Source organism: Sapajus apella, unplaced genomic scaffold (assembly GCF_009761245.1).
Source record: "Sapajus apella isolate SASKATOON/1434 unplaced genomic scaffold, GSC_monkey_1.0 scaffold15, whole genome shotgun sequence".
Lineage (NCBI taxonomy): Eukaryota > Metazoa > Chordata > Mammalia > Primates > Cebidae > Sapajus > Sapajus apella.
This window is the reverse complement of record NW_022436955.1, coordinates 17,614,828-17,642,520: the sequence shown is the minus strand read 5'-3', so window position 1 is coordinate 17,642,520 and position 27,693 is coordinate 17,614,828. Positions and strand designations below refer to the sequence as shown.

The 27,693-nt window shown below is 46.9% G+C and overlaps 1 protein-coding gene across 3 annotated transcripts in view; it reads right to left on the bottom strand.

Annotated features, from left to right (window-relative positions):
* AARS1 (alanyl-tRNA synthetase 1) overlaps window positions 1–27,079 on the bottom strand; it is a 36,033-nt gene extending 8,954 nt beyond the window's left edge. For 2 of the 3 annotated variants that reach the window (XR_004270485.1, XM_032283863.1), the window contains exons 1-12: window positions 26,916–27,059; window positions 16,794–16,958; window positions 13,020–13,208; window positions 12,558–12,703; window positions 9,264–9,455; window positions 8,631–8,775; window positions 8,127–8,272; window positions 6,807–6,915; window positions 5,627–5,777; window positions 4,129–4,253; window positions 3,561–3,705; window positions 1,792–1,970 (exon numbers count right to left, since the gene is read on the bottom strand). Coding sequence is in view for 2 of the 3 variants with exons in the window: in XM_032283863.1 (XP_032139754.1) it covers window positions 1,792–1,970; window positions 3,561–3,705; window positions 4,129–4,253; window positions 5,627–5,777; window positions 6,807–6,915; window positions 8,127–8,272; window positions 8,631–8,775; window positions 9,264–9,455; window positions 12,558–12,703; window positions 13,020–13,208; window positions 16,794–16,937 (1,671 nt within the window). In the remaining variant the exon portion in view is untranslated. Of the gene's footprint in view, window positions 1–1,791; window positions 1,971–3,560; window positions 3,706–4,128; window positions 4,254–5,626; window positions 5,778–6,806; window positions 6,916–8,126; window positions 8,273–8,630; window positions 8,776–9,263; window positions 9,456–12,557; window positions 12,704–13,019; window positions 13,209–16,793; window positions 16,959–26,915 lie in introns of all 3 variants that reach the window. The other variant, XM_032283864.1, reaches the window with a different exon arrangement.
* Window positions 27,080–27,693: the final 614 nt, after the last annotated feature.

Sequence of the window (27,693 nt, the reverse complement as noted above, 5' to 3'; positions counted from 1 at the left end):
TTTTCTTTTTTGAGACAGAGTTTCGCTCTTGTTGCCCAGGCTGGAGTGCAGTGGCATGATCTCAACTCACCACAACCTCTGCCTACTGAGTTCAAGGAATTCTACTGCCTCAGCCTCCCAGGTACCTAGGATTACAGGCATGCGCCACCATACCCGGCTAATTTTGTATTTTTAGGAGAAACAGGGTTTCTCTATTTTGGTCAGGCTGGTCTTGAACTCCCAACCTTAGGTGATCCGCCTGCCTTGGCCTCCCAAAATACTGGGATTACAGGCATGAGCCACCGTGCCTGGCTTATTAATTTTCCTATATTTTCAGTATAAATTTGTATATATAAAAAATTCTCTTTACATATGTAAAAAATCTCCTTACATATGTAAATTTACATATATAAATTGTACATACACATTCTCTAAAACACTCTTTAACGGTGTGTGTACATACACATATGCCATTAATATTATTAAATATAAATAGGCCAGGCACGGTGGCTCACGCCTGTAATCCCAGCACTTTGGGAGGCTGAGACAAGTAGATCATCTGAAGCCAGGAGTTCAAGACTAGCCTAGCCAACATGGTGAAATCCTATCTCTACTAAAGAAAATACAAAAATTAGCCAAGTGTGATGCATGTGCCTCTAATTCCAACTACTCAGGAGGCTGAAGCAGAAGAACGGCTTGAACCTGGGAGACAGATGTTGCAGTGAGCTGAGATTGTGTCACTGCATTCCAGCCTGGGTAACAGAGCAAGACTCCATCTCAAAAAATAAAACAAAAAATAAATATATTTGTGCACACACACACAATATTAAGGAACATCTTCGAACATTTTTTTTTTCTTCTCTGAGACAGAGTCTCACTCCATTGCCAGGCGCCAGACCGGAGTGCAGTGCCGCGATCGTGGCTCACTGCAACCTCCACCTCCCGGGTTCAAGCAATTCTGCCTCAGCCTCCCAAGTAGCTGGGATTACAGGCGTGCGCCACCGCACCCAGCTAATTTTTGTATTTTTAGTAGAGACGGGGTTTCACCATGTTGGCCAGGATGGTCTCGATCCCTTGATCTTGTGATCCACCCGCCTCAGCCTCCCAAAGTGCTGGGATTACAGGCGTGAGCCACAGCGCCTGGCCGAACATTTTTTTTTTTTTGAGATGGAGTGTCACTCAGCTGCTCAAGCCGGAGTGCAGTAGCGCCATCTTGGCTCACTGTAACCACCGTCTCATGGGTTCAAGCAACTCTCCTATCTCAGCCTCCCAAGCAGCTAGGATTGCAGGCACCTGCCATCATGCCTGGCTCATTTTATTTCAGTAGAGATGGGGTTTCATCATGTTGGCCAGGCTGATCTTGAACTCCTGACTTCAGGTGATCTGCCCACTTTGGCCTCCCAATGTGCTAAGTTTACAGTCCTGAGCCACCATGACTGGCTGCATCTTAGACATTTAAAAGCCTCTGTAAAAGCATAAGGAAACAAAGCAACTCATTCAGCAGCAGCAGAATTACAGGCTGAGTTTTCTACAAGGACATCTGCCCTTCAGAGAGCTGCCTCTCCTTTTTATGTTTAAAGTTTGTCGGAAACTTGCAGTCTGGCTGCAAAAATACTCTGAGAGTACCCAATGGCCAGGAAAGCAACAGATACAAGCAGCAGCTTCCTTGGCTTCAGAAATACTGACATGGAACCCAACCCATAGGTGTGTGGGGTCTGCTCCCAAGGCCTGAAGCACTGTGGGGCAAGAGCAGCTCCCTGGCTCCACACCTGGCCCTCCTCTGCTAACAAGGAAGAAGAACTGTTGGCTCACGTCCTCACTGCTGTCATCCACCTTCACCAGGTAGCCTTCATCATAGATCTGCCCTCCTTGCTCGGCATAGAAACAGGTCTTGTCCAGCACCACTCCACACTCCTGGCCCGTGGACACCTCTTCCACAAACATCTTCTCCCTGCGCAGAGCCAGCACCGTAGCCACTGTGTTCTCAAATACTGCTCGAGGGAAATGCATAGAAGTGGGACAGTGGGTCAATGACCTTTTCACACTTTCTTAGCTGGCTTTTGCTGCATTCTGTTTCTCAAACTCTTCTTAGCTCCTAATTGTCCAATTGTACTTTGGAAGCAACCCCATTAGACTCTATGAAAGAGCTTTGCATGCTGGCTTTCCATCAAAGAATGCAACACTCGGTCAGGTGACCAAGTGTCCCAATTTTTAGAGCTCAGGGGTTTCCTGGCATGCAGACTTTCAGTGCTAAAACTGGGACAATGGATTACCCTAACTCTGAGCTACTGAACAGAAACTTAGTGCATCCTATTAGTAGACCTTTAATAGTAGTAATAAATTCCCTAATCCAAGATCAACTCACAAAAAATGTACTCATTTTGTAGACTTGCTTGAGTAGACTGAGGTATAAGATTGTTCTTGGGAGGCTGAGGCAGGAGAACTGCTTGAACCCAGGAGGCGGAAGTTGCAGTGAGCCGAGCCGAGATCGCGCCACTGCCCTCCAGCCTGGCACCTGGCGACAGAGCAAGACTCTGTCTCAAAAAAAAAAAAAAAAAAAAAAAAAAAAAAAAGATTGTTTTTGGCAGAGCGCAGTGGCTCATGCCTATAATCCTGGCACTTTGGGAGGCCAAGGTGGGCAGATAACTTGAGCTCTGGAGTTTGAGACCAGCCGGGCCAACATAGTGAAACTCCACGTCTACTAAAATAAAAAAATTAGCTGGGCGTGGTGGAGTGTGCCTGTAATCCCAGCTACTTGGGAGGCTGAGGCAGGAGAATCACTTGAAGCCGAGAGGTGGAAGCTGCAGTTAGCCGAGGTAGTGCCACTGCACTCCAGCCTGGGTCACAGAGCAAGATTCTGTCTCAAAAAAAAAAAAAAAAAAGATGTTCTCTTAACAGAGCAAAAACATGTATTTTTTTTTTTTTTGGAGGCAGAGTCTTCACTTTGTAGCCCAAGCTGGAGTGCAGTGACACAAACATGGCTGACTATAGCCCTAATCTCCTAGACTCAAGTGATTGTCCTGCCTCAGCCCCAAAGGTAGCTGGGACTACAGGCGTGTACCACCACACCTGGCTAATTTTTGTATTTTTGGTAGAGACAGGGTTTCACCATGCTGCCCAGACCAGTCTCAAACTCTAGAACTCAAATGATCCACTCACCCTAGCGTCCCAAAGTGCTAGGATTATAAGCATGAGCAACTGAGCCAGCTTTGTTTCTTAACTTTAGAATGCTATTATCCCAATAGCATTCTACTAGTCACTGTGGATTATATCAATGCCAACTGCCCACTTTTCTGCAAGATGTTATAATTAGGGGAAATGGGATAAAGGGTAGGAGACCCTTCTTACAATTTTTTTTTTTTTTTAACAACATCCTGTGACTATAATTATTTCAAAGTAAGAGTTAAGAAAACCTCCAGCCAAGGGTGCCTATGTGTATAACAGTACACAGCGTGACTGTACAGCACTCCAGGAGAGGCTGTCAGCAGTCTGCTGGATAGCTAATCTTTAGAAACAATCTTTCCAAAACCCCCCAGATATGGGGAAGAAAGCTCAGAAGCAGAAGGAGCATAGCAACATACCATAGTTACCACTGGAGTCTGAATGGTAATTGTACTTTGGGGAATCATCTGTGACCTCCAGACCCTGCGCCCGGAGCTCTTCGATAGCGTAGATGTCCAGCATAATGAGGTCTTCCCCACCAGCTCCCTTGCCCTGTGATTTAAGCTGTCAGTGAGAGAAACAAGCATAAGTTACCCTAAAGCAAAAGAAAAGGGACTCTGAAGGATTGGAACTTTCTAAACTATGCCCAGCGTAAAGCTTTTCTCAATCCTGCCACTACTGACATTTGGGGCCAGATCATTTTCTGTCGTGGAACCTCCTCTTACAGTGTGGGATGCTGAGTGGCACCCTGGCCTCTATCAACTACATGACAACAGCATCTGCCCTTGGTTGTGAAAACTGAAAGTGTCTTGAGACATTACTGCTAACTGCCCCCTGGAAGGCAGACTTGCCCCCACTTGAGAACCACTGGTCTGGGGTAAAAGCACTTCAAAGACTTTAACGGAAGGAAATTTATGCTTGCTCTGCAGCCAAGTGGTGCTGGGATGGAAGATGTTGGGTTCTCTGCTCACTCTCCAAGTTCTTTACCTGGGCCAGTTTCCTCTCCTCTTCAAAGCCATCCATGTCTACCAACAGGCCCTTCTCTTCGGCAATCAATCCAGTGAGATCCACTGGAAACCCATAGGTATCATAGAGGAGCCAAGCAGTGTCTCCTACACAGCACAAAGAAGGTGTGTCAAAAACCAGAGATGGCCCCTTTTCCATGCCAAACCTTCTGAGAGGATGCTGGGATTGGCAGAAGGGATTAAAGAGACAAGGCCAGTCACTAACAGCCCTTTGTGTCCATCCGAAAATCCAGCACATCTTTTCCAGTTGACCTGAAGGAAGCACAATGGGTGTCCTGGTACAATTCTGGTTTTTTCTTTTTCGTTTTTTTTGAGATAGAGTTTTGGTCTTGTAGCCCAGGCTGGAGTGCAATGGCCCGATCTCGGCTCACTGCAACCTCAGCTCCCAGGTTCAAGCGATTCTTCTTCCTCAGCCTCCCAGGTAGCTGGGATTACACGTATGCAGCCACCATGCCCAGCTAATTTTTGAATTTTTAGTAGAGACAGGATTTCACCATGTAGGCCAGGCTGGTCTCTAACTCCTGACTTCAGGTGATCTGCTTGCCTTAGCCTCCCAAAGTGCTGGGATTACAGGTACGAGCCACCATGCCCAGCCCTGGTTTTCTTTTTTTTTTAAACCTCACCTGGACAATTTTCTATTTCTTTTTTTTTTTTTTTTTTTTGAGATGGAGTCTTGCTCTGTTGCCCAGGCTGGAGAGCAGTGGCATGATCCTGGCTCACTGCAACCTCCACCACCCGGGTTCAAGCAATTCTCCTACCTCAGCCTCCCGAGTAGCTGGGATAGCAGCTGCCTGCCATCATACCTGGCTAATTTTTCCATTTTTAGTACAGACGAGATTTCATTATGTTGGCCAGGCGGGTCTGAAACTGCTGACCTCAGGTGATCTACCCACCTTAGCCTCCCAAAGTGCTGGGATTACAGGCATGAGCCACCGCGCCCAGCCTGACAATTCTATTTCTCGATCTGAATACAAGTGTGTTCAATTTGTGAAAATCCATCAAGCTTTTCTCTTGTTCATTATACTTCAATAAAAATGGGGGAAAAAATCTTTCAAATTAATTCTCCCCAAATTGTAAAACAGTATATACCAAACATTCCCACTTTTGCCTGAAAAATACAGATGCAAAAAGTACCTCCATGTATTTGCATGCAAACAGAGAAGTATCCTGAAGACTTATACATCAAAGCGTTAACAGTTGTTATCTCTGAGAAATTAGTCCGGGAAAGAGGATTTTCACTTTCTGAACACTTTTGTATTCTGTATCATTTGAATACTTTGCCACAATGATGCATTACTTTTACCATTTTACTATAAATTCCAGTTTGTACCAAGAGCAGTTCATCTAGCTATGTTCAGTCTCAGAGACATGAGAGCTCATGGTCAGTCTGTGAGAAAGGGTTTTTCTTTGCCATAAAGATGAAATGGCTGGGATGGAGAAGGGCAAAAACTGGTCCCTACCAGGAATGGTCTTGCTGTCTCCCAGGCTCAGAATTTTCCTGTCCAGGATGCGTCGCCCTCTACTGAGAGTCTTGAGAAACTGCACCTCTTCTTCATTAATGATGTCCTTCACCATGTCTGGGTCCTTCTTCAGCTCAGGAAATGCATCTCCCTGACAAAGGGGAAGAAAGACGAGGGGCTAGATGAAGCCAGAGACTATTCCCTGACCCCTCTCAAAAAAAGCTTCTGGCCGGGCGTGGTGGCTCACACCTGTAATCCCAACATTTTGGAAGGCCAAGGCAGGTGTATCACAAAGTCAATAGATTGAGAACATCCTGGCCAACATGGTGAAACCTCATCTCTACTAAAACACAAAAATTGGCTGGGTGTAGCAGCACGTGCCTGTAGTTACAGCTACTTGGGAGGATGAGGCAGGAGAATCGCTTGAACCTGGGAGGTGGATGTTGCAGTGAGGCGAGATTGCGCCACTGCACTCTAGCCTGGAGACAGAGCGAGACTCCGCTTCAAAAAAAAAAAAAAAAGCTCCTTAGTAGGGCATAGTGGCTCACACCTATAATAATCCTGGCACTTTGGGGGGCCAAGGCAGTGGAATGCCTGAGACCAGCCTGGGCAACATGGTCAAACCCCATCTCTACTAAAATACAAAAAATTAGCCAGGTGTGGTGATGCATGCCTGTAATCCCAGCTACTTGGAAGGGTGAGACAGGAGAATCGCTTGAACCTGGGAGGTGGAGTTTGCAGTGAACCGAGACAGTGCTACTGCACTCCAGCCTGGGTGACAGAGAGAAACTCTGTCTCAAAAAACAAACAGCCAGGTGCAGTGACTCATACCTGTAATGCCAACATTTTGGAAGATGGGGCAGGTGGGTCACCCGAGGTCAAGAGTTCTAGACCAGCCTAACCAACATGGTGAAACCCTGTCTCTACTAAAAATACAAAAATTAGCCAGGAGTGGTGGCAGACACCTGTAATTCAAGCTACTGGAGAGGCTGAGGCAATAGAATCACTTGAACCCAGGAGGCAGAGGTTGCAGTGAGCTGAGATCACGCCATTGCACTCCAACCTGAGTGACAGAGCGAGACTGTCTCAAAACAACAACTCCTTACCAGTATGCCCTCTCCTACCCAACCTTCTTAACGGATTCCTTAGCACAGAAGGGTAACCACAGAAATAAACCTACCAGGGACTGGACGACAACATCCACTAATGTAGCAAAGAAGCCCCTGCTGGCATTGAGCTTCTCATGGGCATATCGAACAGCTCGGCGGAGAATACGTCTCAACACATACCTGTAAGAGGCAGAAACTAGTCACCAACATTCCCAGCTGAGGGTTTTGTCAGGAGTCCCTTGGAATCCTACCCAAACCTCTTTCAGCAAACTTTCTTTTATCCTAAGCCTGCTTCTTTTGCATTCCCCAATCATTAACTTTAGCATAGGACTCTGTAACATACCCACAAATACCCGTCAAGGCTTGCCTAGGGTAAACCCTGGTTTTCTTTCACATTCAGTTACTCAAAGAGGGGGCCAAGAAGGAGAGACCAGATATTTACTCAATGCCTGTGGTCCCAGGTCCTGCCTGTCAGTAACGGAGCTTCCCAGGGTTGGTCAATACTTACCCCCACTAACCTGCCCCTGCCAATCTCTATCAGGCAACTTTAAATACAATCTTTATCATCTGTACTCAGCAGCAGAGATTTAATATAGTGGTGACTCTGCAACACTAGCTGAAATTCCCTTCATCTCTTAAAAAAGAAGTGGGGGGATTTTTCCGACTACCGAAAAGACAAAGAAACAATAATGAAGGATGGCTTTAAGTTTCATCAAGAGGCCGGGGCGTGGTTCACACCTGTAATCCCAGCACTTTGGGAGGCCAAGGCGGGTAGATCTTTTGAGGTCAGGAGCTGGAGACCAGCCTGGCCAACATGGCAAAAACCCATCTCTATTAAAAATGCAAAAGTTAAGGCCGGGCGCAGTGGCTCAAGCCTGTAATCCCAGCACTTTGGGAGGCCGAGGCGGGTGGATCACGAGGTCAAGAGATCGAGACCATCCTGGTCAACATGGTGAAACCCCGTCTCTACTAAAAATACAAAACATTAGCTGGGCATGGTGGCGCGTGCCTATAATCCCAGTGACTCAGGAGGCTGGGGCAGGAGAATTGCCTGAACCCGGGAGGCAAAGGTTGCGGTGAGCCGAGATCGCGCCATTGCACTCCAGCCTGGGTAACAAGAGCAAAACTCCGTCTCAAATAAATAAATAAATAAATAAATAAATGCAAAAGTTAGCCTGGAGTGGTGGTGTGTAATCCCAGCTATATGGGAGGCTGAGGTAGAAGAATCACTTGAACCAGGGAGGCAGGGGTTGCAGTGAGGCAAGATCACGCCATTGCACTCCAGCCTGGGTGACAGAGTGAGACTCCATGTCAAAAAAAAAAAAAAGTTTCATAAAGAGTCAGCACGCATCGTGCCGGTCCAAACACCACCCAGTGTGCAGCATACTTACCCGCGCCCTGTGTTGTCAGGACGGCCACCATCAGCCAGTGCCACAGTGATGGTCCGAGCGTGGTCAGCCAGCACCCGGTAGGCCATGTCAATCCCATCAGCATCCTCAGCACCAACTTTCCCAGTGTACGGTCGGGCACCTGTGCCCTACAGACAACAATCAGAAGGCAGCCGTTTAGGAAGCAGCCTCTCTGGCGCTGCCTCACCCGAGGAGGTTCCTAGAGGACTGAGGAGCATTAGAAGAAAGGATGCCATCTTGCCAGATCCTATAACCCCAAGGACATGACACTGGGCAAGTAGAGAAACTCCAGCCAGCAGCCCCTAAACAAAAAAATTACACTGTCTCAGGTCTAGAGCCTCACATTATTAATAATGAAACAGGCAGATGGAAACGGGTACCCTTGGCTGGCAAAGCATATGGTCATTTTTCCCTTTGACAGCAATGCTAAGAGTCCAGCCTGGAAGCCTCTACAGAAGTATACAATATTTGCAATAGGACCAGTACCTTCTGAATGGCTTCAAAGTAAGGGACAAAAAGGTCAGTGTCATAGTTGGACATCTTATTCTGCAGCACAGATACCAGTCGCTCCAGGCCCATCCCTGTGTCAATGCTTTTCTTGGGAAGAGGTTTCAGAATGCCATCAGTTTCCCTGTATGAGCCAGAAGAAGAGGAGGTTGAAGCAGAGACTCAAGCTGCCACTTCTCCAGTCCCTGCTGGATAAAATTCATTTACAGAGCAGTTTGCAGGCTGTGACCATCTGCCATTTGCCTGGTTTGGTGGGAAGAGGGAAGTGGAGGGAGAAAGGAAGGAGAGGTACTCTGGGGTCCATGTAAGAGTAAGGTAAGGCCGGGCACATGTGGTGGCACACACTCAATGAATGAGCTTTAATACAGCAGCCCAAATTACAGCAAGCATGACATTATGGGAATAGCACTCAAGAAGCTATTATGTGGGATAAGGCTTAATTCATGAAAGAATAGGCCATCCCTGTCCCAGAGATCAGAGGGGAAATCTGAGAAATGAAGGAATGGGGCTTCAGCCAAGAAGACAGCCAGGAAGCTCCAAGTTCCTCCTCCCCTGCTCAGCTCAAGGAAAGGTACTGCTTTTAACAGGAATGGAGTAGGACCCCAAGGCCACCTGTTATACTGGATGAACACGAGGTTCCAGATCTCCAGCACATTAGGGTCATCCTGGTTGACAAGGTGTGCGGCATCCCGACCACCAATCCGGTCGTAGTGGATCTCACTGCAAGGACCGCAGGGGCCCGTGTCACCCATCTCCCAGAAGTTATCCTTCATGTTGCCTGGGAGGATTTTGGTGTCTTCCAGCCTGACAAAGAAGTAAAGATAAGCCCAGTTACAGCCCCTGACAAGGGTTCTGCCCAGACTTGCAACCACCACAAAAGAAATTCTTAGGATTGGCCAGGTGCAGTGGCTCAGGCCACTGCACTCCAGCCTAGGTGACAGAACGACACTCTGTCTCAAAAAAAAAAAAAAAAAAAGTCATTTTTAATAAAGAAGTTCTAACCTCCAGCAAGTACTAATGCCAAGCCTGCTTATAACACCTGCTAAAGAAACAATGTGACTCTTCTCAAGAGTACCTACAATAGAAGAGAATACAAAATATATACACGCTATGAATGAAAGTCAATGAAAATACACAAGGACATGGGTAAGGCCTAGAAAGGAACACATAATAATGAAAACGTTGGCCACGCGTATTGCTTGAGCTTAGGAGTTCGAGACCAGCCTGGGTGAACGTGGCAAGACCGCCTCTCTCCAAAAAATACAAAAAAAAAAAAAAAAAAAATAGCTGGGTGTGGTGACGCACACCTGTAGTCCCAGCTACTCAGGAGAGGATCACTTGAGCCCAGGAAGTTGAGGTTGCAGTGAACTGTGACTACATCATTGCACTCCAGCCTGGGCAAGAGAGTAAGAACTGTCCCCCATTTACACACAAACAAGGTTGTGCTTGCTTAATAAAGTATAGATATATAGTACATGGAGCTAAGTAAAAGAGGATTTTAAAAGCCAGGGTCAAGATTAATATTTAATTTTTACATGTGTTACTACCCCAAATTCCAACTATACGTAGATTACAGAGTCAACAAAGTAGAAGTTTTAGATCAAGTAAAACAGGAAGCTGGATTGGAATAACTTACCTAGAGTAAAAATAATTGGAAAAAAAAAAAAAAAAAAACAGAGAAGTAGCCCTGTTTCCAAGTACAGTAAGAAGCTACGCACTAAAGGACAAAAGAATTAAGTAATAAGAACAAGAAAATGAGGCAAACACATCATGGGCAGCCCAGCTATCTATAGAGGGCACATACCTACCCCGTGTTCGGATTTTTCTTGATGCAGCACTTCACGAATTCTACTAAGTTCACAGCACAGAACACATAGCTCACCTATTATCTTAGCTTTTTTTTTTTTTTTTTTTTGAGACGGAGTTTCACTCTTGTTACCCAGGCTGGAGTGCAATGGCGCGATCTCGGCTCACCGCAACCTCCACCTCCTGGGTTCAGGCAATTCTCCTGCCTCAGCCTCCTGAGTAGCTGGGATTACAGGCACGCACCACCATGCCCAGCTAATTTTTTGCATTTTTAGTAGAGACGGGGTTTCACCATGTTGACCAGGATGGTCTCGATCTCTTGACCTCGTGATCCACCCGCCTCGGCCTCCCAAAGTGCTGGGATTACAGGCTTGAGCCACCGTGCCCGGCCCTATCTTAGCTTTTATACTATGTGATTATACTTTGAAATTATGTAAAAAAAACAAAAAACAAAAAAACTGGCCAGGCATGGTGTCTCATGTCTGTAATCCCAGCACTTTGAGAGGCCAAAGCAGGCAGATGGCTTGAGCTCAAGAGTTCAAGACCAGCCTGGGCAGCATGGCAAAAACCCTGTCCCTACAAAAAATACAAACATTAGCCAGGCAAGTGGCACATGCTTCCAGTCCCAGTTACTCAGGAGGCTGAGGTGGGAAGATCACCTGAGCTCAGGTCACGGCTGCAATAAACTATGACTATGCCACTGCACTCCAACGCAGGTGACAGAGACCTTGTCTAAAACAAAACAAAACAAAACAAAAAATTCCTTTTTCCTAGTCTATTACATTTCCATAAGAAACAAAGTGTTTCATATGAAGAATACCACTCTGTTGAAAAAGACATACACATACATACATGCAAGGTTACAGAAGTATGAAGAAGGCTGGGAAAACCACATATGGGATATCAAACTATTAATGATGATCAATTGAGGGAACTTCCACTTCCTATTTTCTACATTTCTATAAGGTTTTAATTTTTACAAAATACACATAACTTATAAAATGATGTATGTATAAAAGGCAAAAAATAAACTTATTTTGGCTTTCAACAACAGAATGATTGGCTGGGCACAGTGGCTCACATCTGTAATCCTAGCACTTTGTGAGTCCAAAGTGGGTGGCTCACCTGAGGCCAGGAGTTTGAGACCATCCTGGCTAACAAGGCGCAACCCTGTCTCTACTAAAAATACAAAAATTAGCCAGGTGCAGTGGCGCACACCTGCAGTCCCAGTTACACAGGAGGCTGAGGCAGAATAATCACTTGAACCCGGGAGGCAGAGGTTGCAGTCAGCCAAGATTATGCCACTGCACTCCAGCCTGGGTGACAGAGACTCTGCCTCAAAAACAAGCAAACAAACAAAAACAATAGAATGATCAAATGTACTAAGAAGCAATGACGCCAAGTGTGGTGGCTAACACCTGTAATCCCAGCACTTTGGGAAGCCAAAGCGGGCGGCTCATGAGGTCAAGAGAGCAAGACCATGCTGGCCAACATGGTATGTAGAGAGTGAGAGTAGCCCACCCCTCTGGGGGAATCAGCAGCAAGGCTACTGTAAACTTTGGGTAAACTCCAGGAAAGCAAAACCATAATAGAAAAATGTGTATGTCTCAAAAAAACAAACAAACAAACAAAAACAAAAACAAAAACAGAGGCCTAAAAAAAGATAACCAGCTCTCACTAACCTTACTGCAAAATAGTTAAAGTATGTTAACTAAAATGTAAAAATTATAATCACAGGCTGTTCTAAGTAACTGCACCCTCCCTCTGCTGTATACTTTGTACATATACAAAATAAAGTATTCTGAGGCAAGCTGGGGCCAAAGAGACTGAGGCCATCAGCTTTCTGGACCGCCTGGCCCAGCTGTGTGTGTATGTCTGTATGTCTTTCCTTATCCCCCACTGTTCCCTCTTAGGTCTTTGAATCCCTGTGCAGCGTGGGACCCAGCACACGCCAGAATGGTGAAACCTCGTCTCAAAAAAAAAAAAAAAAAAAAAATGCACCTGAGATGGGAAATGGCCAGGTACTCCAGGTCATAAGACCCCACTCTGGCAGTGTCATTTCACCCCTCCATTCTATCAAGAAATGATCTGCATTCTTACCCCAAATTTTGCCAGATCTGTTTGCATTCCAGATCTGGTTCTAAGCCAGCTGCTTCATCCCCACCAAAGTAAGTAACATAAAGTCTTTCAATAGGAATGCCAAACTCTTGGGTGAGGAGTTCCAGAGCCATCTTACAAGCCAATTCCTACAAAAAGAAGAGAAAAAGATACGGAACATGGCCAAAGGAAAATCTATTTAGTATGACACCAGACCCTAAGAACACAGATACAAAATTTCAACACGTTCACTGTAAACTCAATCAAATTCAAGATCAGTTTATGTAAGAAATCCAAATATACACTGCAATCATCAAATTACAGGCATTACTTCCAATGCCATTCATTCCTGAATTGGCTAGATGTTATTTCACATTTTAAAACACACAAAATTAGAACCCAGTTCCCACTGTGGAAGTGACCACTTTCCTCAAAACTCTAGTGGTTCTCCTGCTCTGAACTTACCTTAAAGTAATCTCCAAAAGACCAAGAACCCAACATCTCGAAGAAGGTGTGATGATACACATCCTTGCCCACATCATCCAGGTCATTGTGTTTGCCCCCAGCTCGGATACATTTCTGGGTATTGGCAGCTCTGCTCAGCTTTGCCATGGGGTGAGATGGGTCAATTGTGTTCAGGAAGATGGGTTTAAACTAAAAGAGAAAGGGAGCAGTTCAACTTTTAAAGAGCCACAGGTGATGTCTGGTGGCCACACACTGGCAGGAAGAGAACCCAACACACTAGAGTTCATGAATAACATGCCTAGAATATAGACACTTGTCAGAACAGGTGGCCTGATGGAGCCAAAGCAGAGGTAGCCTCTCATGGAGCAGCTTCTCCTTGGACCTAGATCCCTAACAGTCCCCACCACCACCAGTGACACCACTTGCAGAGGGACAAGGCCCGCCAGATCTGAGATAACAGCCAAAGGTTGATGTGGTGAAACCTGGGCTTCTTCACAAGCCTCTGAGGTTCAGGGCTTATACCATCTTTCTGGAAGAACTTACTCTGAAAACTGGCATATTCATTTGGCAGTAAATGTGAGGAGGAAGAAAAAAAATCGACACATATTAGGGGAATAAAATCAGCACATTAATGAATAATTGGATGTTGTCCAGATAGGATGACCTTTCTCTGAGGATGTATCAGGTCATGCTTTGATTTATTACTGTTATTTGTATAACTTTGCTTTATTTTTCCCACTAGACCTGCTTAATTCACTGCTATCCAATTTGGTAACCACTAAACATTTTTTTTTTTTCCTTGGGAACGGAGTCTCTGTCACCCAGGCTGGAATGCAGTGGCACGATCTCCGATCAATGCAACGTCCAACTCCCAGGTTCAAGTGATTCTCTTTCAACCTCCCAAGTAGCTGAGATTACAGGCATGCACAGGCAAACCCAGCTAATTTTTTTATTTAAAGTAAAGACGTGGTTTCGTCATGTTGGCCAGGCTGTTCTTGAACACTTGACCCAAGTGATCTGCCTGCCTCAGCCTCCTAAAGTGCTGGGATTATAGGCATGAACCCCTGCGCCTGGCCATACCACTATACACTTGTGACAATGTAAAACTGAATTAAAATTAGGCTGGGCAAGATGGCTCACGCCTATAATCCCAGCACTTTGGGAGGCAAAGAAGGGAGGATTCCTTTGAGCCTAGGAGTTCAAGACCAGCCTGGGCAACATAGGAGACCCTGTCCCCATTTTTATAAAAATCAAAAAGTAAAATTAAATAATTACCAACAAATATATATTTTTGTATTTTTAGTAGACATTATAAATATATGTAATGTCAATATATATATAATATATATATTTCAAATGATTCTCCTGCTTCAGCCTCCCAAGTAGCTGAACTACAGGCACGCACAACCATGCCTGCCTAATTTTTTTATTTTTAGTAGAGATGGGGTTTCACTGTGTTGGCCAGGATGGTCTTGAACTCCTGACCTCGTGATCCTCCCACGTTGGCCTCCCAAAGTGCTGGGATTACAGGCTTCGGCCACCGCACCAGGCAATATTTTTAAAAATTAGAAATTCTCAGCCGGGCCCATACTTTTTTTTCTTTTTTTTTTGAGACAAAACCTCACTCTGTCACCTGGGCTAGAGTGCAGTGGTATGATCTCAGCTCACTGCAACCTCCACCTCCCGGGTTCAAACAATTCTCCTGCCTCAGCCTCCCGAGTATCTGGGACTACAAGCACCTGCCACTATGCCCAGCTAATTTTTCGTATTTTTCGTAGAGACGGGATTTCACCATGTTGGCCAGGCTGGTCTTAAACTCCTGACCTCGTGATTCGCACGCCTCTGTCTCACGAAGTGCTGCAATTACAGGAGTAAGCCACCATGTCCAGCCAGCCCATAATTTTTTTTATGAGACCAAGTCTCACTGTGTTGCTCAAGCTGGTCTGGAATTCCTGGGCTCAAGTGATCCTCCCGTCTCAGACTCCTGAGTAGATGTAATTACAGGGGCACTAAGCCCCATTCTTCATAATGTTATAGCTAATATTACATGAGGTAAAATATGTTCCCACTGTTTCTAACTTTCCATTCTAGAAAAGACACCTGAGAGAAAAGAAAATGTCCACTTATCCCAGAGTGAGGAGCATCCTAAGGGCTGCAGAGGCACCGGGTGAGCAGGGCTCCAAGAGAACCATTACAGGAAAGCCCTGAGTGCACCATCTAGCCTGAACTCCTTCCAGCCACGACAGCCTGGGAAGTACTGTTCACTGTCAAAGACATGCTGACCAACTCTTTTTAACTCTTTATTCTTTTTTTTAAAGACGGGGTTTCTCCATGTTGGTCAGGCTGGTATTGAACTCCCGACCTCAGGTGATCTGCCCACCTCAGCCTCCCAAAGTGCTGGGATTACAGGCGTGAGCCACCGCGTCTGGCTCTCTTAACCTTTAATAATTTGTCATGCTTTCATCATCTTAACAGTTAACCCTTTTCTCTAACAATAAACCTTTCAAATGTCTTTTTCTTTTCTTTTTTGAGACAGGGTCTCACTCTGTTTCCCAGGCTGGATTACAGTGGAATTGATCAGGGCTCACTGTAGCCTTGACCTCCCCAGGCTCAAGCGATCGTGCCACCTCAGCCTCCCAAGAAGCTGGGACTGGAGGCATGCACTGCCATATCCAGCTAATGTTTTGTATTTTCAGTACAGACAGGGTTTTAGCCATGTTGCCTAGGCTAGTCTGGAACTTCTGGACTCAAGTGATCTGCCTGCCTTGGCCTCCCAAACTCTTGGGATTATAGGTGTGAGCCACTGCACCCAGCCTCAAATATATTTTTAATTCAACCTCCCCAAACAAACTATACTAATAAATTTTCTTTATCAATGGATCCAGAATGGTACTGGTGGTCAAGAAAGGGGTTAGGTGGGCTGGGCGTGGTGGCTCACACCTGTAATTGTAGCACTTTGGGGAGCAAAAGCAGGAGGATTACTTAAGGCCAGGGGTTCAAGGTCAGCCTGAACAACTTGGTGAGACTCCATCTCTGCATATAAATAAAAAAAATAATTTAGGTCAGGCAAGGTGGCTCACGCCTGTTCCCAGCACTTTGAGAGGCTGAGGCGGGTGGATCATCTTAGGTCAGAAGTTCAAGATCAGCTTGGCCAAAATGGTGAAATCCCATGTCTACTAAAAATACAAAAATTAGCCAGGTGTGGTGGCACACGCCTATAGTTCCAGCTACTTAAGAGGCTCAGGCAGGAGAATTGCTTGAACTTGGGAGGCGGAGATTGCAGTGAGCAAAGACTGCGACACTGCACTCCAGTCTGGGCAACAGAGTGCATTTCTGTCTCAAAACAATAAATAAAATACTTTAAAAAGCTGGCATGGTAGCGCATGCCTATAGTCCTAGCTACTTGGGAGGCTGAGGTATGAGGATCACTTAAACCCAGGAGTCTGAGGTTACAGCATGCTAGGATCATGCCACTGCACTCCAGCCAGGGTGACAGAATGAGACCTTCTTCTGTCTAAAATAATGACAGCTAATATCTGAGTCTAAAACATTTTGTATCCATTACCTTATTCGCAGCTCATTGAAACCTATAGGCAGGCAATATTATTCCTCATTTTGCAGACAAAAAAACTGAGGGCCACAATATAAAGTTCTACAAGATCACACAGGGAATGACGGAACTGGAATTGGTCTGACCCCAGGGCTTTGCTGTTATCTCTCCTCTGCTGCCTCTTATGTGAACAAACAGCCAAAAAAAAAAGGAAAAACCCTTACCTGGTTCATGCCTGCATTGGCAAAGAGCAGAGTGGGGTCATCCAAAGGGATGGTAGCAGATGAGTGGACATAGGTGTGCTCGTTCCTCTTGAAGAACTCTATAAATCGCTGCCGGATTTCACTTGCTGTTAGAGTTGAGTCCATCTTGAAAGTCACCCCAAAGAACTAATCAAAGAAAATAAATGAAGGAGAATTAGGGAAACTGAAAGTCAAAGTAGGCATTACACAAGACTCCCAGCTTCTCAAGCCAAGTCAAAGCAGGACTCAGGTGAGCTGTTTGATCCTAAAATCTCTATGTTGTAATGTCCAAGGCTAAAATCATCATCAAAGCAACATCACAGCAACAGCAGACAGCAGCCCCATTCGTTATTCCTTCCCATGCCAACCTTGAGAGTTCAACACACCAGCACACCAAGCATAGCACTGCTGAATGTTCATTCGTTAAACAAATATGTATCGAGCATCTGCTCTGTGCCAGGCCCTAGACCAGGAATTAGAAAAAAAGGGGGACAAAGACCCTCATTTTAGTCCAACTGGGGAAGACGGAGAGGCTCAGGAGACCAGGGTCCCAGTTCTAGCTCTAAGTCTTCAGGGAGTCACTTCAACAAAAGGAGGGGTTCATACGAGATCACCTCTAAAGAACTCTTTAACTCTGTGGTAATCTATAAGCCTACAGCTGCAAAGTTCCATTATCCCCAAAGTCAGGGTCTCTAGGTTTGGCGTGATGTCTTGGCGAGGTTGCTGTCAGCAGCAGTGGTCCTGGGGATGGGCCTATCTGTACAAGAAACCACCTATACACAGTAGAAATGTACCTACTTCTATGTAGCCTATGTGCCCCAAGAACCCTAAAGGCAAACGGCTGCCTTCCAGTCACTAGATCACTAGGGAGTAGGGATGCTGTAGCCCCACTTTGGAGGCACAGCTTACTGAAAGTGAAAGAACAAGAAAATCAGTGGAGAGGGAAACAATCTTAGACTTTCAAAGCTCTTTCAAAGGTTGGGCGTAGTGGCTCACGCCTGTAATCCCAGCAATCTGGGAGGCTAAGGAAGGAGAACTGCCTGAGCCTAGGAGTTTGAGACCACCCTGAGCAACATAGCAAAACTTTGTACAAATACTAAAAAACTTAGCCAGGCATGGCGGTGCATACCTGTGGTCCCAGGTACCTTAGAGGCTGAGGTGGGAGGACTGAGCCCAGTAAGAGTGAGGTTGCAGTGAGCTGTGATTGTACCACTACACTCTAGCCTGTGGGACAGAGTGACACGTTGTGCCAAAAAACAAAAACAAAAAAACAGCTGTTTCACAGATATTACAACTTTCCTGAGAAGTAGGTTGGAGAGAAGTGACAGGCTTTGGTTAGAGTATTGATCACTGACATTGTGCTGTAGTGCCGTGCAGTGCTGTGTGTCTAGAAAAATGAGAACTATCTCACTCACGATATAATCAAAAAGTCTCTGGAATTCTAGACCCAACTGTAACCTTAATTCACTTTAGTCTGAGTTTAGTTCCTTTTCCGTAAAAGAGCAGTATCTAGGCTGGGCACAGTGGCTCACACCTGTATTCCCAACACTTTGGGAGGCCAAGGGAGGCGGATCATGAGGTCAGGAGTTCAAGACCAGCCTGACCAATACGGTAAAACCCTGTCTCTACTAAAAACACACAAAAAATTGGCTGGGCATGGTGGCATACACCTGTAGTCCCAGATAGATACTCAGGAGGCTGAGGCAGAAGAACTGCTTGAACCTGGGAGGTGGAGGATGCAGTAAGCCAAGACTGTGCCACTGCACTCCAGCCTGGGTAACTGAGCGAGACTCTCCCAAAAAAAAAAAAAAAAAAAAAAAGAGGCAGTATCTACCCTGTCTACTCAACTGAGGTGCTGTGAGGATCAAAAGCTATACTGTATATTTGGAAATAATCTGTAAAATGGAAAACCTTAAAGGAACAGAATGGATAACACTACTTTTAAGTTGCTTAGCTGAAAGTTTTCTTTTTTCTGGCTCTGTCCAGGCTGGAATGCAGTGGGACAATCACAGCTCACTACAGCCTCAAACTCCTAGGTTCAAGTGATCCTCCTACCTCAGCCTCCCGAGTAACTGGAACTATAGGTACACACCACCATACCCAGTTAATTTCTTTTTTTTTTGAGATACACTCTCATTCTGTTGCCCAGGCTGGAGTGCAGAGGCACGATCTCAGCTCATTTGCAGTCTTGACTCCTGGGTAATTTGGATTACAGGCATGTGCCACTACACCTAGCTAATTTTTGTATTTTTAATAGTGAAGTCGTTTCACATGTTGGCCAGGCTGGTCTTGAACTCCTGACCTCAGGTGATCCGCCAGCCTCAGTCTCTCAAAGTGCTGGGATTACAGGCATGAGCCTCCATGCCCAGCTAATTTCTCTTTTTGTTACAGGGGTCTCAAACTCTTGGTCTCAACCTCCCAAGGTGTTGGGATTACAGGCATGAGCCACCATGCCCAGCCAAAGTCTTTTTTTATGAGGAAGACACAATAGACACATACAGGCTGAGCATAGCGGCTCACACCTGTAATCTCAGCAATTTGGGAGGCCTAGGTGGGCGGATCACCTGAGGTCGGGAGGTTAAGGGCAGCCTGGCCAACCATGGTGTAACCCCGTCTTTACTAAAAATACAAAAATGAGCTGGGCATGGTGGCAGGCACCTATAATCTAAGCCACCAGGAGGCTGAGGTGGAAGAATCACTTGAACCCAGGAGGCGGAGGCTGCAGTGAGCCAAAATCGTGCCACTGCACTCCAGCCTGGGCAACAGAACAAGACTCTGTGTCAGAAAAAAGAAAAAAAAAAAAAAAAAAAAAAAACAGAGAGGTACAAAGTGAACAGATTTTGACTCTCAGTTTTATGTTTAACCACAATTACGATTGATTTATTCACAAATGAATTCATTACTCAAACAAAACCCTTTTGCGCAAAAAGATGGTGCAACCATAGATAAAGCAAAGAGCTGGCTGAAAGTCTCAGATGGGACTTGGTGTCCACAATCACAGTCAAAGCTGGAGTTTTTGGAAATGTCACATATGGCTGGGCGCAGTGGCTCACACCTGTAATCCCAGCACTTTGGGAGGCTAAGGCAGGTGGATCACAAGCGCAGGAGACTCAGACCATCCTGGCCAAAATGGTGAAACCTCATCTCTACTAAAAATATAAATTAGCTGGGCATGGTAGCGCGTGCCTGTAGTCCCAGCTAATCAGGAGGCTGAGGCAGGAGAATTGCTTGAACCCAGGAGGCGGAGGTTGCAGTGAACTGAGACTGGGCCACTGCACTCCAGCCTGTCGACTAGTGTGGTCTTTGCTCTACCTCTCTGGCACAAGTGATCCTCCCACCTCTGTGCCTCCCAAGTGGCTGGGGCTACAGGTGCGTGCCACCATGATAAGCCAATTTTTTCTATTTTTTTATCTAGAGACTGGGTCTCTCCATGTTGCCCAGGCTGGGCTACCCATCAATCTTCACAATGGTGGCAAAAATGAATTTATAGTAATTCTGACTTTGCAGCAAGTTTCAGCAAGTTCATTGCTCCTCCTCTAAATGGCCTCCAAGGTAAATAAGCAGCTACTTCCCAAAAGACACATGAATTTGGGCCGGGCGTGGTGGCTCAAGCCTGTAATCCCAGCACTTTGGGAGGCCGAGGCAGGTGGATCACGAGGTCAAGAGATCGAGACCATCCTGGTCAACATGGTGAAACCCCGTCTCTACTAAAAATACAAAACATTAGCTGGGCATGGTGGCGCGTGCCTGTAATCCCAGCTACTCAGGAGGCTGAGGCAGGAGAATTGCCGGAACCCGGGAGGCGGAGGTTGCGGTGAGCCGAGATCGCGCCATTGCACTCCAGCCTGGGTAACAAGAGCAAAACTCCAACTCAAAAAAAAAAAAAAAAGTAAGGTTAAAACGGCAAATTGTATGTTACATATATTTTACCACAATTAAATATAATCAATGGAATAAACCCAAATCCATCGAATCGCACGCTTTACATGGGTGAAGTGTATGGTATGTGAATTATACATAACAGCTCATAACAGCTCAGTATAGCTGTCAAGTATTGTGGAGTCAGAAGCCTTCCTTCACTGGCCGTGGAGAGCAAATTCGGGGAATAGGAGAAGTTAAAGGAAGGGAATATTCAGCCTAGAGCGTGGCTGACAATCAGAAGGCCTTGGAGGCAGCATTGGAGGAGGCCCAGTTTTCTGGAGCCACGGGACAGACATGGCCGAGGACAAACCAGGGGCCTCTTGGGGCTGGAGGTGCAGGACTGTCAGGACAGGCATGGTGGCTTGCGCCCATAATCCCAGCACTTTGGGAGGCCAGGCAGGCAGATCACCTGAGGTGAGGAGTTCAAGACCAGACTGGCCAATGTGGTGAAACCCCATTTCTACAAAAAACACAAAAATTAACTGGGTGTGGTGCATACACCTGTAATTCCAGATACTTGGGAGGCTGAGGCAGGAGAATCGCTTGAACCCAGGAGGCGGAGGTTGCAGTGAGCTGAGATCATGCCACTGCACTGCAGCCTGGGCAACAGAGTGAGACACTGTCTCCAAAAAAAATTGTTAAATATGCGATGATCGACCCCTCCATGCTCCCTATGCTAAGGACTGCACAGCAGGCATGGGTACCCTGAGACACAGGGTGAGGGCTTTGGGGCAGACGGAGCAAGGGGAAAGAACCCCAAACCCAAATCTCCCCATGCCTCCCTCAACAACACGGGCAGCCCCTTACTGTGTCTGAGGGAGCTGACCTTCCTCTCCATCAGGGCTCCCAGTAATAACCAGGGTGGTGGCCTCACAAGAGGATGCTAATTCTCCGTAGACCCCACCCCACCCATCCCCACCACCTCCAAGAACAGATCCTGCCGACGACTGAGAAACGGCCCCAGCCCTTTGCAGCTCCCGGTGCCCACACCTGTGCCACGAAACATGACGTGGAAGGGGAGATACTGAATACACACGCCAACCGGGGCCAGATCGCCGAGAAGAGAGCTCTGCCCACCATACAGCAACCAGCCTAAGGCGCCGAGAGCCAGCCCTGAAGAGCCCCACACGCCTGGACAACCACTGAAGACGCCCACTCAGAGCTCAGCTGCATATGAGGCCCTGTGTGACCCCCAGACAGGATACCTCAGACTGCTCCATTTACGGTGGACAGAAATGTGTTTTCTCAGTTCTGAAGGCTGCCAGTTGAAGCTCCAGAGGAAGGGTTGGCGATTCTGACCCCAGGCTGTTGCCCTGAGCTGTGTCTTCAGCTGGTGGAAGGTGGAAGGGCAAAGAGAAACGAGACTGGGGTTCTCGCCTTTTATTAATATAATGGCATTAATCCCACCTGGGAAGCTGGGCACAGTGGCTCACGCCTATAGTTCCAGCACTGTTGGAGGCTGAGGTGGGCGGATCACCTGAGGTCGGGAGTTCGAGACAAGCCTGACCAACATAGTGAAACCCCGTCTCTACTAAAAATATAAAATTAGCCAGGTGTGGTGGCGTGCACCTGTGATCCCAGCTACTCGGGAGGCTGAGGCAGGAGAATTGCTTGAACCTGGGAGGCAGAGGTTGTGGCGAGCCAAGATTGCACCACTGCACTCCAGCCTGGGCAACAAGAGCGAAACTCCGTCTCAAAAAAAAAAAAATGCACCTGGGAAGCAGAGCCCACTTATCACCACTTATAGGTCCTACCTGCTACCTGTTTATACAAACAATGAGGCCAGGTGCAGTGACTCACACCTGTAATTCCTGTGCTTTGGGAGGTCAAGGCTGGGGGATCACTTGAGTCCAGGAGTTCAAGACCAGCCTGGGCAACATGGCGAAACCGCATCTCTTCAAAAATAAATAATCAGCCAGGGTGGGGTGTGCACCTGCGGTCCCAGCTACTCAGGAGGCTGAGATGGGAGAATCGCTTGCTCCTAGGAGGTCAAGACTATAGTAAGCTGTGATCGCACCACTGCACTCCGACCTGGACCAACAAAGACAGACCCTGACTCAGAAACAAAACCAGAAAACATAACATTTCAATACAAGTGTCAGTGGAACAAACACGAACACTGTAGCAGCCTGCCTCCCATTTCCCCACACCAACAGCCACTAGCCAGGACATGTGAGCTGTCCCCTTCCCTCCATGAAGCTTTCCCTCTCTCCGGCTGGCCTTGGCATCTTCATCACTGCAAGCTTGCAGTGACAAGTTCTGAATAAACAGCCCCGTTGGTTCTCATCTGGGCAGCTGTCACTGATCTCCGCAAGGGCTGAGCAGGCGGATCACAAGGTCAGGATTCAAGAGCAGCCTGGCCAACACGGTGCAACCCCGTCTCTACTAAAAATACAAAAATTAGCTGGGTATGGTGGTGCACGCCTGTAATTCCAGCTACTCGGGAGGCTGAGGCAGAAGAATTGCTTGAACCGGGACCTGGAAGGCGGAGGTTGCAGTGAGTCAAGATCCAGCCACTGCACTCCAGCCTTGGCTACAGAGCGAGACTCTGTCTCAAAACAAAACAAAACAAAAAAACATTCCCCAGCCTCACTTGGCCAGGGACAAAACTCAGCAGAAAAGGTTTAGGCAAAGAAGCATACAATTAAATGGCTCTACTTGATAATTTTAGACACACCCACTGGCGCTGTGAGAAGGGGCCCGGCCAGGCATAGCGGCTCACACGTGTAATCCTGGCACTTTGGGAAGCGGAGGCAGGCAGCTTACTTGAGCTGAGGAGTTTGAGACCAGCCTGGGCAACATAGGGAGATCCTGTCTCTAAAAAAAATACAAAATTACCCAGGCAAGGTGGTACACACCTGTAGTCCCAGCTACTACCTGGGAGGCTGGACCTGGGAGGTCAAGACTACACTGAGCCGTGATCACAGCACTCTAGCCTGGGTGACAGAGTGAGACCCTGTCTCAAAAAGAGAAGGATCTTACCTCTAACCCCATTGTGCAAATCCAGCCCCCAAGTCGTCTTCTTTTTGGAAGGGGGCAAGGGAATTTTATGAAGGTGCCTCCCAGAAGGGCAGACACTCAGAGGGGGTTGCAGGGCTCCTCAGAGGGGGTTGCAGGACTTAGATCCTGTTTTGCTATGAAGGAAAATTAGATGGCCACTGGGAAAACAGTTTGTCAGTTTCCATAAGCACAGCCCCAGCCTATCAGAAGATAGACAGCAAATGCTGGGCATGGTGGCTTACGCCTGTAGTCCCAGCACTTTGAGAGGCCGAGGTGGCCAGACCACTTGAGGTCAGGAATTCAAGACCAACCTGACTAACATGGTGAAACCCTGTCTCTACTAAAAATACAAAAATTAGCTGGGCGTGGTGGCGCGTGCCTGTAGTCCCAACTACTCGGGAGGCTGAGGCAGGAGAATTGCCTGAACCCAGGAGGTGGAGGTTGCGGTGAGCCAAGATCGCGCCATGGCACTACAGCCTGGGTAACAAGAGCAAAACTCCATCTCAAAAAAAAAAAAAAAAAAAAAAAAGACACATGAATTTCCCATTTTCGCTTACTCATTCACCATAATAAATACACACTATGTGCCAAGAATCAAACTGAATGAGAGCCTATGTCCTTTCTGGAAAGACCATCATATACGGAATTAACTGCAGCATTGTGTAAAATGACTGAATATATTAACTATGGGCCTATAAACGCTGGAACTATTAAAAGCTATGTCCCCACATGCATTTATTTACCCCCATTTATTTATTCAATCTAAATTTATATTTATTCAATATAAATTCAATATAATTGCAAGGGAATTCACCAGTTAAATTTTTAAAAAAATAAATAAATATAATTACTCAACATAAACTCATTCATTTGTTCACTGGAAGGCTATATGGGATACAGAGGTAGCACAAAGACAGAGCCTCAGTTTCCACTTAATAGTAGACGCTGTAATGGTCTTGGGTGCCTTCTATCACACTGTGGCTCCAACCACGCCAGTCTCCCTCTCTGTCACCCAAGCCAGAGCACAGGCAATGGTGCACATCACTTGGCCTTCCAGGCTCAGGTGTTCCTCCCACCTCAGCCGCCAGAGTAGCTGGGACTACAGGCATGTACCACCACACCTAGCAAATTTTTCGTATTTAAAAAAATTTTTATTCTGCCAGGCGCAGTGGCTCACACCTGTAATCCCAGTACTCTGGGAGGCCAAGGCAGGTGTATCACCTGAGGTCGGGTGTTAGAAACCAGTCTGGCCAACATGGTGAAACCCCCTCTCTAATAAAAATACAAGAAAAAAAATGAGCCAAGCATGGTGGCAGGTGCCTGTAATCCCAGCTACTTGGAAGGCTGAGGCAGGACAATCACTTGAACCTGGGAGGTGGAGGCTGCGGTGAGTCGTAATCGTGCCATTGCACTCCAGCCTGGGGGACAAGAGTGAAACTCTGTCTCAACAAAAGTTTTTTTTTTTGGTTGAGACAGCGTCTCACTCTGGTCACTCAGGCTGGAGTGCAGTGGCACAACTACGACTCACCAAAACCTCCGCTTCCTGGGCTCAGGTGGTCCTCCCACCTCAGCCCCTCAAGGAGCTGGGTCCACAGGTGATCACCATCACGACTGGCTAATTTTCTTGGATTTTTTTTTTTTTTTTTTTTTTTTTTTTTTTTAAGAGACCAGTTGGTCTTAAATTCCTGAGCTCATCTCTGCCTCCCAGAGTGCTGGGATTACAGGCATGAGTCACTGCACTCGGCTGCCACAGGACCTTTTAACACACTCTTCATGTGCCAGGTAGGCTGGCACACTCCTTTCACTTTTCCTCGTAAATTTCTCATTTTTCATGTATCAATTCCAAAGACATTTATTTGCTGGGCACAGTGGCTGATGCCTGTAAGTCCCAGCATTTTGGAAGGCTGAGGCAGGAGGGTTGCTTGAGGCCAGGAATTGAAGACCAGCCTGGGCAACATGGGAACACCTGAGCCTGGGAGGTCAATTTTTTTTTTTTTTTTTTTTTTTTTTTTTTTTAATTAGCCAGGTGTGGTGGTAAGCGCCTGCAGATCCAGCTACTTGGGAGGCTGAGTCCAAAGGGTCGCCTGAACACAATAGTTTGAGGCTGTAGTTGAGCTACGGTTACTCCAAAACACTACAACCTAGGGAGAGACCCTGACTCAAACAAAAACAAATGCAAAGACACTTATTTACAAAAACCTTCCCCTTCTTGATAAGACTTCCCTTACTTTACTGTCTCACAGCCTCAAGTGTTTCCCTTCGTAATTTCCACATACACTTCATGGCTTGTTAAATGTGCACCTATCACGCTGTCAGTTCGATCCCAGAAGCAACGACTGTTCTGGGCTACTCTTTTTTTTCTGAAAGGAAGTCTTGCTCTGTTGCCCAGGCTGGACGATCTCGGCTCACTGCAACCTTCGCCTCCTGGGTTACAGCGATTCTCCTGCCTCAGCCTCCCGAGTAGCTGAGATTTCAGGCGCGCGCCGCCACACTCGGCTATTTTTTGTATTTTTAGTAGAGATGGTGTTTCACCGTGTTGGCCAGGCTAATCTTGAACTCCTAACCTCAGGAGATAAGCCCACCTCGGCCACCCAAAGTGCTGGGATTAAGGCGTGAGCCACCGCGCCCAGCCCTGGGATATTACAGCACATCCTCAGCATCTAATAGTGGTTGCTAAACACATATTTCGTGACCAGGTATACTAATCCTTTAACAGCAAGCTCGGAATTAACTCGCATGCGTCAAAGCACACCGAGAAATACAAACTGTTTTACAGAACAGCTCAAGATGTCGGTCTAGGTGGGCCTGAACCGGCATCAGCTGTTAATTTTAAGAGATGAGGGAATGGCTGGCTCACAGCGGGACTGTACCCAGCTAACCCATCCTTCCTCCCGTGCCCCCACCCATCCCTAGGAGATTAAAACCAAGGGAGTTCCTCAGGATAGCAACCGTGACCCTCTCAAGGACTTGGTGTTCAGCAAATCCACCCGAAGCCGTGACACCCTCAGCGCTCCCAGGGGCGAACGCAAGGCCACACTGTCCAGTTCCCGCTCCAGCCCAGGCTAGGCTACCCCAGGCCACGCGGAACCTCACCCAGGGGCCAACGCTGCCGCCGAACTTTCCCCCGAGACCCCGGGCCCAGCCACTCTCCTGGCACCGCAGAGCTCTCCCAGGACCGCCTACCTCTCCTAGGGTCGTCGTCCCCAACTCCTCACTCAGAGTCCCCGGGCAAACGCCCGCTCTACCTGCTCCCACAGACGCGCAGCTGTACCTGCCCCAGGCCAACGCCAGTCGCAACCCGCTCCACCGTGTCCAATTAAATCGCGCCAATAGACAGCGCCCCGCCTTGCCTTACCTCATGAGATATTATTGGTCAATATCCATGTCAGTCAAACTGAGGACGAATCCGCTCATTAGTGGGTTCCTAGGAAGGCGGCTCTAAATTGGCTGATGCAATCGCGAGAAAAGATGGGATGGGGTGTATCACGTGATCGAGTTAGACACCGTTTCCTGGAGGTCCACTTTTTGATTTCCAGAGGCGAAGTCAGCATACCACAAATGGCATAGTTAACAAGGGGAGACGGTAACGTGTTTGGTAGAGGTCACAGATCTTAGTGTAGTTCTGCTTATTTTAGTTGCTGCATAATACACAGCCCTCAAAGATTCTGACATTGTGCCCAAGGTTACACTTGTCCTGGGCAGACCTTGAATTTGGTATGGAAGAAATAACTTGAGTAGTTGAGGTACAATTGGATCCGCATCTGGTCCTCGATTTGCCTTTGAAAAAAATAGTTTATAGGCCTAGGGGGAGAAGGCTGAATATGCATACATATATATGTATACACCAGGCACAGTGGCTCATGTCTGTAATTGTAACACTCTGGGAGGCCAAGGTGGGAGGATCGCCTGAGACCAGCATGGTCAACGTAGTGAGACCTTATTACCTAGCCATGGTGGCACA